General features: G+C 41.3%; 1 protein-coding gene across 9 annotated transcripts in view; it reads right to left on the bottom strand.

Moving 5' to 3' along the window:
• PDE1C (phosphodiesterase 1C) overlaps window positions 1-13,431 on the bottom strand; it is a 648,442-nt gene that overhangs the window by 61,486 nt on the left and 573,525 nt on the right. For all 9 annotated transcript variants that reach the window (XM_073899034.1, XM_025873104.2, XM_073899041.1 and 6 more), the window contains 3 exons: window positions 9,310-9,391; window positions 6,281-6,401; window positions 4,415-4,590 (listed from right to left, as the gene is read on the bottom strand). In XM_073899034.1, the coding sequence (XP_073755135.1) occupies window positions 4,415-4,590; window positions 6,281-6,401; window positions 9,310-9,391 (379 nt within the window). The remainder of the gene's footprint in view (window positions 1-4,414; window positions 4,591-6,280; window positions 6,402-9,309; window positions 9,392-13,431) is intronic.

A 13,431-nucleotide genomic window follows, 5' to 3' on the forward strand; every position in this document is an offset into this window, starting at 1 on the left:
ATTAAGTTTACGTTAATTATAAAATAACAATTTACTTATAATCACTTAGATTACAGATCTCATGGTAGTTCAACAAAAACTGAGCAATTATGGAGGAAATAAATAAAAATTCAATAAATATCTCAACATTTGCAAAGAGTGTCATTATATACCATTTCATATTTACATTGATAGGCACAAAAATGAAAAGGTAATCTCTGGTAAAATAAAAATAGGATGCATTTATTTATTTTTTTATTTTAAGATTTTATATTTATTCATTTGAGAGAGAGAGAGCACAAGGAGGGGAAGAGGAAGAGGGAGAGGGAGAAGCAGACTCTCCGCTGAGCTGGGAGCCCAACATGGGGCTAATCCCAGGACCTGGAGATTATGACCCGAGCCCAAGGCAGACACTTAACCATCTGAGCCACCCAGGCACCCCAAAACAGGATATATTTAAAAAGACCGTTTACAAAGCTAGCTAGTGGGTAGGGAGATAGGCAAAATAGATAAAGGAGATTAAAAGGTACAAACTTCCAGTTACAAAATAAATCATGGAGATAAAAACTACAGCATAGGAAAGATACTCAATAATACTATAATAATGTTGTATGGTGACTATACTTATCAAAAAAAAGAACATAATTAAAAAGCATATGACAAAAAATTAAAAGGCATATGACAAACTAGGTAAAGCAGAAATTGCCAAGATATTTTGTCAATTGAAGAGTTGCCATCCTTTATATAGAAATAGTTATTATGAATCAATAATAAAAATATAAACATCCTAATGGGAAAAATGAAGGGGAGAAATATAGGGAAATACCTCCCACTTCTATTGGAAGACATTAGTTTAAAAAAAAAAAACAAAAAACTTTCCAGAGAGAAATTTGATAATATATATCAAGAGCTTATAGTTTTTCATCTACTTTGACAGAGGAATTCCACATATAGAAATTTATCCTAGATAAATAATCAGAGGTAGGCTCAAAGACTTTTGAACTTGTATGTTTATAACAGCATTATTATATACAGTAATGAAGAACTGAAAACCAAAATGTGCAGAAATAGAGGAATATTACATAAAATGCAGCCATTTAAATCATACTTTCTAAGAATATTCAGTATCAAGATAAAATGCTTAAAATAGAAATAGTAAAATAAAATATAGGGCAATATTTTGCTATGATTCCAATGTATGGGGAAAATTTTTACTTATATAAATATATATGCATGATAAATAAAATTAAAAAGAATTACATCAAAATTTCACCAATATCTGGCTGAAGAGGTTAGGAGTGATTTTTATTTTCTTCTTTATAGATATATTTATATTTCAGCATTATTACCTAAACACATATTTTTTTAAGATTTATTTATTTATTTGACAGAGAGAGACACAGTGAGAGGGAACACAAGCAGGGGGAGTGGGAGAGGGAGAAGCAGGCCTCCCACAGAACAGAGAGCCCGATGCGGGGCTTGATCCCAGGACCCTGGGATCACAACCTGAGCCGAAGGCAGACACTTAAGGACTGAGCCACCCAGGCACCCCTAAACACATATTTTTATACCAGAAAAAATGTTTATAAGTATTAAATACTGAACAAAAATTGATATTGATCAGACTTACAACTTATTATACCTACATATCTTTGGGAATAATAATTTTCAGCCCTGTGAGCTGTCAAGAAATATTTATTTACTCCTTTCTAACAACTATGGGTTCTGGTCTAGCTAGCTTTGTGTATTAGGTTGGTTAATAAAACCAGGAGTTTAGATCCCATTCTAATCAATTTAATAACAACATATGTTCAAGTGCCCCATGTAGGTCAGGCTTTCTTGAAATCATGGTTTTCTGGTAGAAAAGAACAATGAGCAAAACAGCCTGGGATAATCTAGTACAAACTGATCACCAATGGAAAAAAAGATGTAAATGAATCTCTTAACACCAGTGAACTAGTCAACAGCATTACTGGGAGGCTGAAAATGTTAGATAAGAGTATTAGATATAGGTTGGTATTTTTACCACCATCTTCTTAACTTTGCATTCAAACCTCTAACTTTCTTTTCCAATTTTTTTTTTAAATAACAGCTATGAGTTACCAGGCACTAACGACATAGAGGCTCTGTTCTCAGTGTTTTACATATTTATTTCTGTTCTTTGCATCAACTCTGTGATATGTATTATCATCCTCAGAAGGTAATTTTCTCAAAGAATCTACATGAATCTGCCAAAGAGGCTAGTGCAAGTAGGGATTCAATTCTCCATTTCCCCACTAACTGAAATTTGCTTTGATATTCAGACTATCCTCCCACAAAACATACATAACCCAGGCTTTGCACCTCTGTCCATCCCCTTTCTCCTTGCTCCCCATTTTAAAATCTAACACCTCCTGCAAGATCAACCTCAGGCATCCTTGAAGTCCTGGCTACAAGATGCCTTCCCAAAAGCCCTAAGCAGATTAAGGGACAAGTCCCTTTATGCTTCCAAAATAGCTTAACCATATCTCAACCAGCATACCTAACATTTGGTAATTATTAGCATTTATTTATGTCATTTTCAAAAGGCCAGTTTTCTCCTGGAAAAGAAGCTGTCTAATGCTCCCCTCAGTGACTAGTTTCGGAAGGTAACTTAAGTAAGCTAGATAACTGCAAACAAATTATTTTAAAAGCACCTCTTTAGACTGTGTGTTGTCGGGAATTGGATTTTCATCTATGTAATGAGTGTAATTGATTATAAGAGAGTGCTTCTTTTGAGATGCCACTTGCAACGTCTGCCAACAGGGAGAATTTAAATGTTTAAAGCATCTGAATAGACTAGGGCAGGCTACATTTATTTATTTATTTATTTATTTATTTATTTATTTATTTATTTTTATTTGACAGAGAGAGCACAAGCAGAGGGAGAGAGAGGTAGAAGCAGGTTCCCTGCTGAGGAGGGAGCCCGATGTGGGACTCAATCCCAGGACCCTGAGATCATGATCTGGGCTGAAGGCAGCCACTTAACCGACTAAGCCACCGAGTCGTCCCAGGGCAGGCTACATTTAAAATATGGAAGAGGTATTGGCTCCGTAGCTCAGGGTCCAACATCTTTCCCAAAATGATAAGGGCTCAAGTATGCCTTAAAAGCACCATAAATATAAACCTTTGGCCCCACCTGAAATGAACAGTCACTTGGCCTGGATTTTGTGGATAAGCCACAGTGGTTGGCGTTTGAATAACTGCAACAGTGAGGTGGTCTCTTCTCTACCACACAAGAAGCAGCCCCTGATGTATGAGGGGCCAACAGAGCCAGAACATGTCCTGCCCAGCCACTACCATGCTTCTTTCAACTTGCTGTGTGGGCACTGGTGGATGAAAGTGTTGGGGTTGTGTTTGAGGATACAACTCTTCTTTCTTGTAATGAGGCCCTGGGGCCCAGGGCCAGTGGGTGATGGTGACAAGCTCAAATCCTTGACTGAACTTCCTTCTTTCCTTGAAGGAAACTCTGTGCGAATGCCCCCTGCCCTCAGGAGACGGTGAGCTCTGAGGACCAGATGTCTGTGATTTATCTCTGTACTCTCGGCACGTGGGAGGCATTGGGTAGATGTTAACAAACACTGACTATTGTTGAAGGATCACCTCCACAAACCCCACTGGGGTCAGCCCCCTCGCTGAGCTCCAAGAGCCATCTATGTTTGCATCTCTCCCTGGAATCCAATGCCACAGCATCGTACCCTTATCTCAGGTACGCGTTCCTCCCTAGGTTACAGGCTGAACATGTAGTACGTAAGGATCGTGTAGTACCAGTTTGAGAAACACGAATATGTGTATGAGCAAACGGATTTCAGCTTTCAAGAAGCGCACGGATTTCAGTCTTTTCTATTTATAGTACCAAGAGTCATGAATTTTCTCATCTGACTTTTGAGGTTGGCCTCAGTGAATTTTGCCTGCAAGTTACATTCATCTCAGAAGATTAGCCTGAGTCATGACTGAAGAGAAGTTGAGAACATGAAAGGGGGCTAAAAATGCATGCAAGGATATTAAAGCTCCTTCTATACCAACGTAACGGCGGAGGTGGTTACTGGTCAGGCTTTGCTTTAGGTAAAGGAAGAAATTAAGGCCTCATCATTGTGTCACATGATAAGAAATGAGAATGACCAGGTGGTCTCGCAGAAACCAAGAAAGAACAACACCCACCCACTGCAAGATCTTTATACCAACAAGAGGAATTTAGTCAGCACAAATGTCATGCTGAAGTGGGGGCTTGCCTCATTCTATTATGCCCTGAGTGGTACATACAATGAAGAGCCAAAGACAGTGGCTCCTACCAGTCAGCCATTTGAATCCAGATCCTGAGATAGTGCTTCATTTGCAATACCCATAAATCAGCAATGCCTTGTTTTCTAAGTGGGTTTAGACAGATCTCCTGGAAGATTTCCCAGTAGCACGTTACCTTTGGGCACCTTGGCCCTCCATCTCTCCCGGTTGATGTGCACCACCTCAGTCCAAGTGGCTTTGAAACTCTTGTAGTCAACGGGGATGACAGAACTGTTGATGGGGGTGCTTCCTTCTGAGCCAGTGCTCTTCACGCCCAATCGCTTTGCATCTGCCGAACTGATGCTGTTCAAACTGGGGGACAAAAAGTCACACCAAAGAGGAAGGTTAGTATTTTAATAATGTATGCCAATGAGCAAGCCCAAGAAAGGAGTGGTTAACACTCCTCAAGTTGTATTGCGAAATTCCTGGGTCCTGAAGTTTGCGATTCCTATTTTCCATATGTGACAAATTCTGTTTTCAGCAGGAAAAAAAACATCAAGGTTTCAGCCTCATGAGTATCACTATTCCCCATATTTCTTCACTGATTGGTATCCTCTTACTCAATATGACTAGAATTCCCTCACATGAATTCTCTGTCTTCAACTCTCTGAAATTAACTAATTTGAAACTGGGCTTCTACTTGGTTTCCCAGTGCAGCCACCTGCTTCCACACTGACCACTTTTCTAAGTTACCCAGCCACTTGTACCTCTTTCTCTCCAGCTCCAAACCCTCCATCCCCCATACTGGCGTGCCTCTGACCCCAGGATCCCCAAGGCCAAAGTAAGAAGTTTTCCTTATGTTCCCAGGGGAAGCTGAAGAGGCACAGATACCCTAGGGATTGTGGGAAACAGTCATATAAAAGGCATTTTTTAAAGGAATATTACTTCAAGTTTTAAACACGGGCAACTATGCATATATAGGAAGTGTCACCTTCTGGGAAACCTGAACGTATCACACACTTCCAGGTGGCTAGCGCTGTGACCAACATGAATGCAAACCCACTGACAAGCACAACCGAGGCTGAATAGATAAGCAGGATACATTTCAGCCCGGTGCTTGCAGAGCTATGGGGTAGGAGACTCAGGCAGAAGGCTTCTGTCCTCCATGTCAGCAGCCCTCACTGGGTCCATTCACCTTGACCATCCCCAGGACGCCACTGTCCTAATATTTTTCCTATCTTCCCTTCTATTTACTCCCTCTCTTGCTCTTTGCTTATTTTTCCCATTAAATTCCATTTCTCTCCTTTCTCCTGTATATCAAAGCCCCAGGTTCTACATGGACAAGCGGGAAAGGGGCAGCAGGACTAGCAGTGGTACCACTAATAAAGACTAAGTGTCAGTACTTCCTCCGTGCTTGACCCTGTTATAAGGGCTTAATATAGACTGAATAACTTCTTTAATCTTCCCTCCAACCTAGAAGTATTACAGCCCACATGGGGAAACTGAGGCCACTCACCTGAGATGGCATGGCTACCAAGTAATGGAATTGGGATGTTTAACCTGGAATCTGACTCTGGAGCCTGCTACTTATCTATGCTCAATATAATGAAGTTATGTCAGAGGTGATTTAAAGCTTTCAGGTTCTTTTTCCTTCCTCCACTTCATTCTCTTCCTAAACCTAGAAATGAAATTCAGCTTCATTTCTTGTGAGAATTCTGATCAGGGGTACTTTCTTTTTGCAGTCTGGGGAGCAAGGACTGCCTGGGGCCAGGAGGTCAAAGTGCTGTGATGGGTGCTGCCATGAGCAAAAGCACCAAAAGAGAGAACGGGGCAGAAGACCAGCCCTGGAAACCCACCAGTCGTGGTGTGGATCTTGGTCACTCCCTTCCAGGCCAGCCTGGAGAGCACAGATTGTCCAGCCTCCACTCCTCTGAGAAAAAGAAAGAGGCAGACACCCCCTTACAAGAGAGGGAGGGCAAACAGCATTATGAAATACCCCATCTCTCCCAAAGGAACAACTCTGTCCTCACCTGACCCCCATCCTTCGGGTTTCTCCACTGACCTTGAACGCCTCTGTCCTGTCCCGCCACTTTGGGAGGTTTCATCAATTAAAGGGCTCACAATCTTCTCAGTCATGTCCGTGAGCACAGTGAAGGTGGGCTCCACAATGAAATCAATAAAACCTGAAGAGAGACAGCAACACCTCAGAGGAACTACATGTTAACTGGGCCTTTCCATATTTTCCTATGGAAACTGATGAGTCTTATCTTTCTTTTAAAATTTATCCACAGAGGAGCTCCAGATCAGATAAAGAGAGCGGAGGTTGGTCTTTATTCATTTAACATATTCCTTGAGTTGAATATCATGAGTCAGTTCCATCTCTCCAAATAACTTTCCTATGACTTTCTAGCATCCAGCTCAATCAAGCGATGAAGAAACACAGATTCAACCCCCACTAGGTAACCAATGCTGTGGTCGGTGCTGCACAAGAGACAAAGACGTAAAACACAACCTGCCTACCCTCAAGGCATTTATAAGAGAGATTAACTGAGCACAGAAATGACCCCTAGAGTATATGGAAAGGGCCAAAGGAGAAGCCCAAAGAAGGTCCCTGGGAAGGTGAGGGAGGGAGGATATTTTCCCTCACCCTGAGAGGCCTGTGAACAGCTTTATGGAGGTTGTGATGTTTGAGCTGAGCCCTAAGTCTCTTCACTCCAGGTGGAAGGGGTGGAATGGGCAAAGTGACAAGGATGGGAGAAAATACAGGATGTGTCTGAGGATTGACTGGGGCTTAAGGATTTTTTCAGAGTTGGGGTGGGAAAGCTTGGGAAGGCAGGTAGTTATCAGCTCAGGAAGGGAGGCTCCTAAGGGTCTGGCTAAGGAATTGGGTGGGACCTAGATGGGTGCTAGAAGACCCTTGAGATGTTTGGGGAGCATCACAGTTAGATTTTTCAGTGTTCTTTGGGAAAGTTAATCTGGCAAGATGGGCATGAAGGGAGAGAGCAGGAGGGGCTGAGGCTGGGAAAATCATTTGAGAAGCTGTTGTGACAGCTCAAAGGAGAGGTGAGGAGGCGGGACCCAGTGCCAGTGTAAGGTGGGGGTGTCATGGAGGCAGAGGTGCAAGCACAGCTGGTGGGCGGTACTGCCTCTAAGTGGGAATTGTCAGAGACCTCCCCCAGCAAAGCAGAGAACCCAAGGGTGATGGGGGAGCTGTGGCCGGGGAAAAGGACGATGGGCTCAGTCTTAGATCTGCTGACTCTGAGGTGCCAGGGACACATCCAGATGGGAAAGGGTGAGCAGAACTGGAAGAAACAGGGTTGGAACCTGGAAGAGGAGTCAGATCTGGAACTGGAACTTTGAGATATCACATGTTGGGGAGATAGTTGATGTTAGACTAGAGTCACTGTCTCAATGGCCCAAAAATACCCAGGTGTTCTGCGACACATTAGTAGAAAATATATGAACTAGAACTACTGGTGGTAGTTTATTACACAGCCATGTGAAAGTTGGAAGGAAATGAAACACCAATCAAAGCAAATATGGGGTTTGGTGCAAATGCTTTTATGGTTTTCATGACTGAGGTGGGCACCCAGCTGATTTCCTTGCCTCTAGTCTTACTCAAAACCCTCCCAGCTACCGATAAGAGAAATCGTTCTAAAACAGTGGTTGACAAACTTTTTCTGTAAAGGGCCAAATAGTGAATATTTTAGGTTCTGTGGGCCAAATCTATGACAACTCCTTAACTCTGTCACTGTAGTGTAAAAGTAGCCATAGACAATATGCAAATGAATGAGCTTAGCTGTGTAATAAAACCATTTATAGGACCAAGTACGCCAGATTTAGCCCACAGGCTATAGTTTGCTGACTCTTATTCTAAAGCATCAATTTATGTTTTTAAATCTTACTTAAAATTCTTTAGCTTTGCCCTGATTTTCTCCTCAGACATGTCACTTACTTCATCCTACTCTCTGCCCACTGCTCCAGCCATATGGAGCTGTTTGTAATGCCCTGACCATACTAAGCTGTTTTAAATTTCCCTGCTCCGTATATGCTAATCCCTTATCTGGAATGCCCTTCCACCCACCCATTACACACCTCTAACCAACAACACCATTTGCCTAGATACTACCCACTTATTTCTTAAGCTCCAACTCAAATATTACCCTTCAACAAGTCTTTCTGAGTCTAATGGTCCACACACTCTATTCTGTACCCAATTGTGCCACGTACAGAACTCTGCCTTAGCACTGTAACACTCAAATAGATTTTGTTTCCTAACATTTTGTCTATCGCCCAATCCTGGTTCAATGTCTTTGGGAGCAGATGCCATATATAATCTGTATTAGTTTTTTTATAACATCTATTTTAGTGCCTAGCAGTGCCTTGCACCTAACAGAAACTCAATATACTATCACGAAAAAAAGGAATGAGTTCTCAAAATACAAGTGGAAAAAAAACTCAGTAAATCCTTGTTGAATTTATTTTTTGAATGATTTCAGACTCTTCCAAGTGAAGAGCACTGCTGATATTTAATTTATGTGTGATACTGGTACCCTCTCTCATATCCGAGGATTTTTGTAATGCACATATATTACGGTTATTAGAGTACAAAATTATCTTCACCAAAAAAAAAAAAAAGTGCTAAAAGGTTTCTAAAAAGAGGGAAACATTTAAAATGAGCCATTCCTAGAAGTAGGGTAATCCAGGAAATGGGACTGTCCCGGAAACAGGGCAGAGAAATGATGCCAGGGAGACTTCCAGGATTGCATGCAGAATGGAGAGGCTGAAATAGAATGGGCTTCTTGCCACTGATTCTTGTCATTGCACTGGGAAGTTGAGGCCCCTTTTGCTCTTAGTGGGGAATGATAGAGACAACAGAGCAGCACTGTCTAATCTTCCCACAAACCAGCCACATTTCAGGGGGCAGGATGGGCAGAGTGGCTCCATCAACCCAACCAGCCAAAGCCATGAGCACAGCACAGCAGAATGAAGCCAGGTTCCCAGCTAAAAGAATCACTGGGAGTATCTGAGCTTACTTCTAGGCACCCCTCTCTGTTTTTTCTTTCCGTCCAAAGGGCTGTCAACACATACCCACTTGCGACTGAGCAACCATCGTTGACTTTCGATCACACAGAGGAGAAAAAGGCAGCCCCAGCTCTGCTTCTCTGTCACCCTAGAAAAACAGGAGGTCACAGTAAATTAAGATCAGTAGGCGAAGTTGCCCAGATTTTATTTAGCAAGTTCAATTGCCACAAAGGCCACTGGTCTTTATTATAATTATTACAATTACATATGTAAGAAGTCCTTTTGGGGCCTGCTCCTCTGCATAAAGGACACCAAGAAGCTGAAGCCCTCTGGGGTCCAATCATTCCATCCAAGTGCAAAGGCACATGGTATTGTATAGAAAGCCTCATCAGGCAGCAAAAGGTCCCCCGAGGAAAATAAGAAAAGCCATTGCGTCTTGTGGCCTAGAGCCAACACTGCAGTCAGAATTCCTGTGTGTTCTCGAGTTGTCGTGTCAATCTGTGGCCTTTCTTCAGCCAGTGAAGCCCCAGCCCCAGTTGTGGGCAGTGTCCAAAACACAAATTCAAACTGGACTGATTTGGATTTATTGATCCAGTGCTGCTACCTAACGCTACACACAACTGGAGTAAGTGCTTCCAGGGTCTTAAGCACAGGGCTCAGCGCATAATGGAAAGTGGACCAAAAAAGAAACAGAGTAAATAACTGCTTGTGTTTCTCAAGTTAGACAATAATAATTCTCTGGTCAATATATTCTCAATCTCACCAAAAAGCATCACTATGACAAGTAAGTACTATGGAGAGTCTAAATAATGAGGGCTGAAAACCTGGACCAAAAGCTCTATACTTTAGTCACACACCTAGAGGAAAGGGAGAATATGGCACCCTTCTCACAGTAGTAAAGTTGTGCTAATTCATTTTACAAAGGATAGAATCTGTTCAGGTTAATGGCTACTGACCTTGGCTCGAATCTGGCCTTTCTCCCTCTAGCTGTGTGATCACAGGAAGTTTATTTTCCCTCTCTACATTTCAGTGTTATGTTCTATAAAGTATGGAATAATAACCCCTATCGTATCAGGTTATGATGAGGATTAAGTGAGAAATAAATGTAAATAAATAAAAGAACTATTATCGTTTCTCTAATATTGGGTATCTCTAATATTTAAGTCAAGATTTGAGAAACATTTAGTGAATTTGTTATACCAAATACACTCTGATGACAATAAATATTATAAATAAATCAATAGTACAAAAAAGTAATAACAACATTCAAAAACTAGACCAGGTTCAAAAACTAAATGCTTTTTCTTTCTAAGGCATGTTACCAAAGAGAAAAGATGCTGGCTCTCTCTCTCTCTCTCTCTCACACACACACACAGAACATCTACTGAAAGGAAGGAAAAGGAATGGGCGTCTGAGGAAGCTGAATGATGGGGTCACAATAGGTGCTGGGGACATCCAAGGGTCTCAGGAACAGTCCTGAAGTGGCTCAGTTCCTTCTGCACACTTTCCTGTTCCCATGGGACACAATAGCCCCTCCATTGCTGAGTACGCCTTGCTGAGTGCTACACTATCTCTCAAGTGGCATGATAAAAATAATTTACTCCTGAGCTATTTCTACTTGGGCAGGATGAAGAGAAGGCAGAGTATTTATAACATAAACTGTTATTGTGTCGATGGTTTAGCAGGGTAGCCCAGCTAAAGCAAGTAAAACCCACTCTTATTGCCTATGAAGCAGGGATAAAAGTTGTTTTTTTGGTATATTTTAATGGGGTGGTCTAGAAGAAGAGGTGGTGAACACTAACCACTTGACTATTAAGGCATAAGCATTAATTTGGATTGCGTTACTGAAAAAGTACAAGCTATTAAATAACTTCTTATCCCATGGACTTGTCCATACCACATCTACACATCACTTATATCTTTTGGATTTAATTGAGCTGAGTAGATTCCACTATTAAATGCCTATTTCAAAATAGTTGTCATTGAATTTCCTTTGGAGGACGGATACATTTATGAATTGGAAAAAAAATGTGCAGAAAGTAAAATGAAGGATGTAATTCTACAGGTGAATTCAACTAGATTGAAACGATATTATAAGACTCTATAACTACTGGTCTGTGTGGAATTATTCATATCCTTTCCTTTTACTGAAGATGTCAATATTTTTAAAGAGGGGCAAAAGTCTCAGCACAACAGATTTTTTTTTTAACTAACTCATTTTTTTTCTTCCAGGACAATGCAGAAAAATAAATAACTATTATTCCTGCCATAGGGGTTAAGACTAATAAAGTCATGTAGTCAATCTGCAAAAGGAGCACAATGCATTTTGTTGAATGAATGAGGAGATGAATTTGGTTAGAAACACTCAAGTTCTTTGGTTACACGGACATTTATGACAGGCAAGCTGGGGGAGCAATTAGGCATTAGCTGTCATAAAGCCCCCCTCCTTTTCCTTCTCTATTTCCTGTCCACACAGCTATACTACATTTCCCAGGATATCTGCCAGTTAGTGCTAGATTATAAAACGAGAGGAGAGGGGATGTATCTCCACCACACTTCCGGCATATAAAATGTCCTATGTCTACTTCTCCACGTTCTTCCCTTTTTTGCTGGCTTGATGTAGACAAGCAACATGGAAGCCACGTAGAGTCTAGGTTTAAAATCACTGCTGATTGTAAACTATCTGCCAATCAATAAACACTTGTCCTGTGCTTTACATGAGTGGGTAATAAACTTCCATTTTATGCGTGTCGTTATTCATTTTTGGGTTTGTTATAGCAGCTATATATAAGCAACAAGCCAATCAAGAAAAACAAAGATTATTTCCATATTGTAAGGTCACAGGGCAGGTGACATCTCAAGTGAGTCTTCTCAGGTAGAGTGAAGAAAAAAGTATCTGAGTGGGGAGGGTAACCAAAGCATCATGCAAAACAAAACAAAACAAAAACAAACACAGCAGTGTACACTCTTCTTTCCCAGGGGAAGAAGTTACAAATAGGAAGTATAAGGAAATTATTGTGATTTTGGATTTAAGATAATATAGTGAAGACATCTGTGTCTTCTCAGAAATTATCCTCTCAAAACAGGAGAGCAAGAAACAGAAACACAAATGCTAGGAAAAATCTGTACTCTCACATCAAACTAGATGAGGAACGGCTGCCAAATGTGGTGACTACCAGAGAGGGGTGAGGAAAGAGCCCCAGAAAAAAGGCCTATGGCTCCAGATCTCAGATAAAACTTGAAGAGCATCGTTCTCCTGGTTCTCTCTGGTGTGAGGAGCTACCCTGGGCCCTATTTAGTCCCTAGGAATAGTAGAAAAGGAGAAGTTGAATGAGGAAACACATAGACATGGCAAGAGGATGATGGATGGCAGAGTCCGAATTGTAAACAGCCCTACAACTGCTGCCCCCTGCTGTCTGGGAAGAAATAAAAATTAACACACACACACACACGCACGCACGCACACACACGCACACACGCGCGCACACATACGCACGCACACACATACACGCGCGCGCGCATGCACGCGCACGCACACACACGCGCGCGCGCGCCTCACGTCATAGAAGCCTCATAACAAACCATGAAGAATCTCGGCTGGTTTAGAATATTGCTGTTTTGGTTTCTCCTTGGCACATACCTCCTGCAAATAGTTTAAAAATAAATTCATTTCATTCAATAGTAAATAATAATAATAATAAAATGAAGAAGGAGGAGGAGAAAAAGGAGAAGGATGAGGAGGAGGAAGAAGCAGCAGCACTACCATCACTAGCAACAAAAAAACCTGAGAAAACATATATCAAATGAAAAAAGGAAAAAAAAAGGAAGAAAGGAAGAAACAAACAAAAAAACAGGAAACACCAGAAAAAACAGTGCCACCAAGTGATGACCAAACATATTGTCATGAACAGAAAGAAATTCCTGAAATTATCAAGAAAAGGGCTCAGGGAAATAGGAGCTAGCAGAGCTCAGGAAAGATATGGAAGAGAAAAACAGAATGATTGCATAAATGAAGACTGCACCGGAAGCGGCACAAACAAGAGTTATTCTTGATGAAAACACATTAAGGGGCATGGAGGTCAGGAATGTAAAAAGCAGGCCAAACAAAGACCACTGATCAAAGAGTTCATGGAGACCTAAAGGAAAAATGTAGACATGGAAGAGAAACAAAAGAGACTCAACGTATGA

Source organism: Callorhinus ursinus, unplaced genomic scaffold, assembly GCF_003265705.2.
Source record: "Callorhinus ursinus isolate GAN/ISIS: 27379988/994484 unplaced genomic scaffold, GSC_fseal_2.0 scaffold12, whole genome shotgun sequence".
NCBI classification, from domain to species: domain Eukaryota; kingdom Metazoa; phylum Chordata; class Mammalia; order Carnivora; family Otariidae; genus Callorhinus; species Callorhinus ursinus.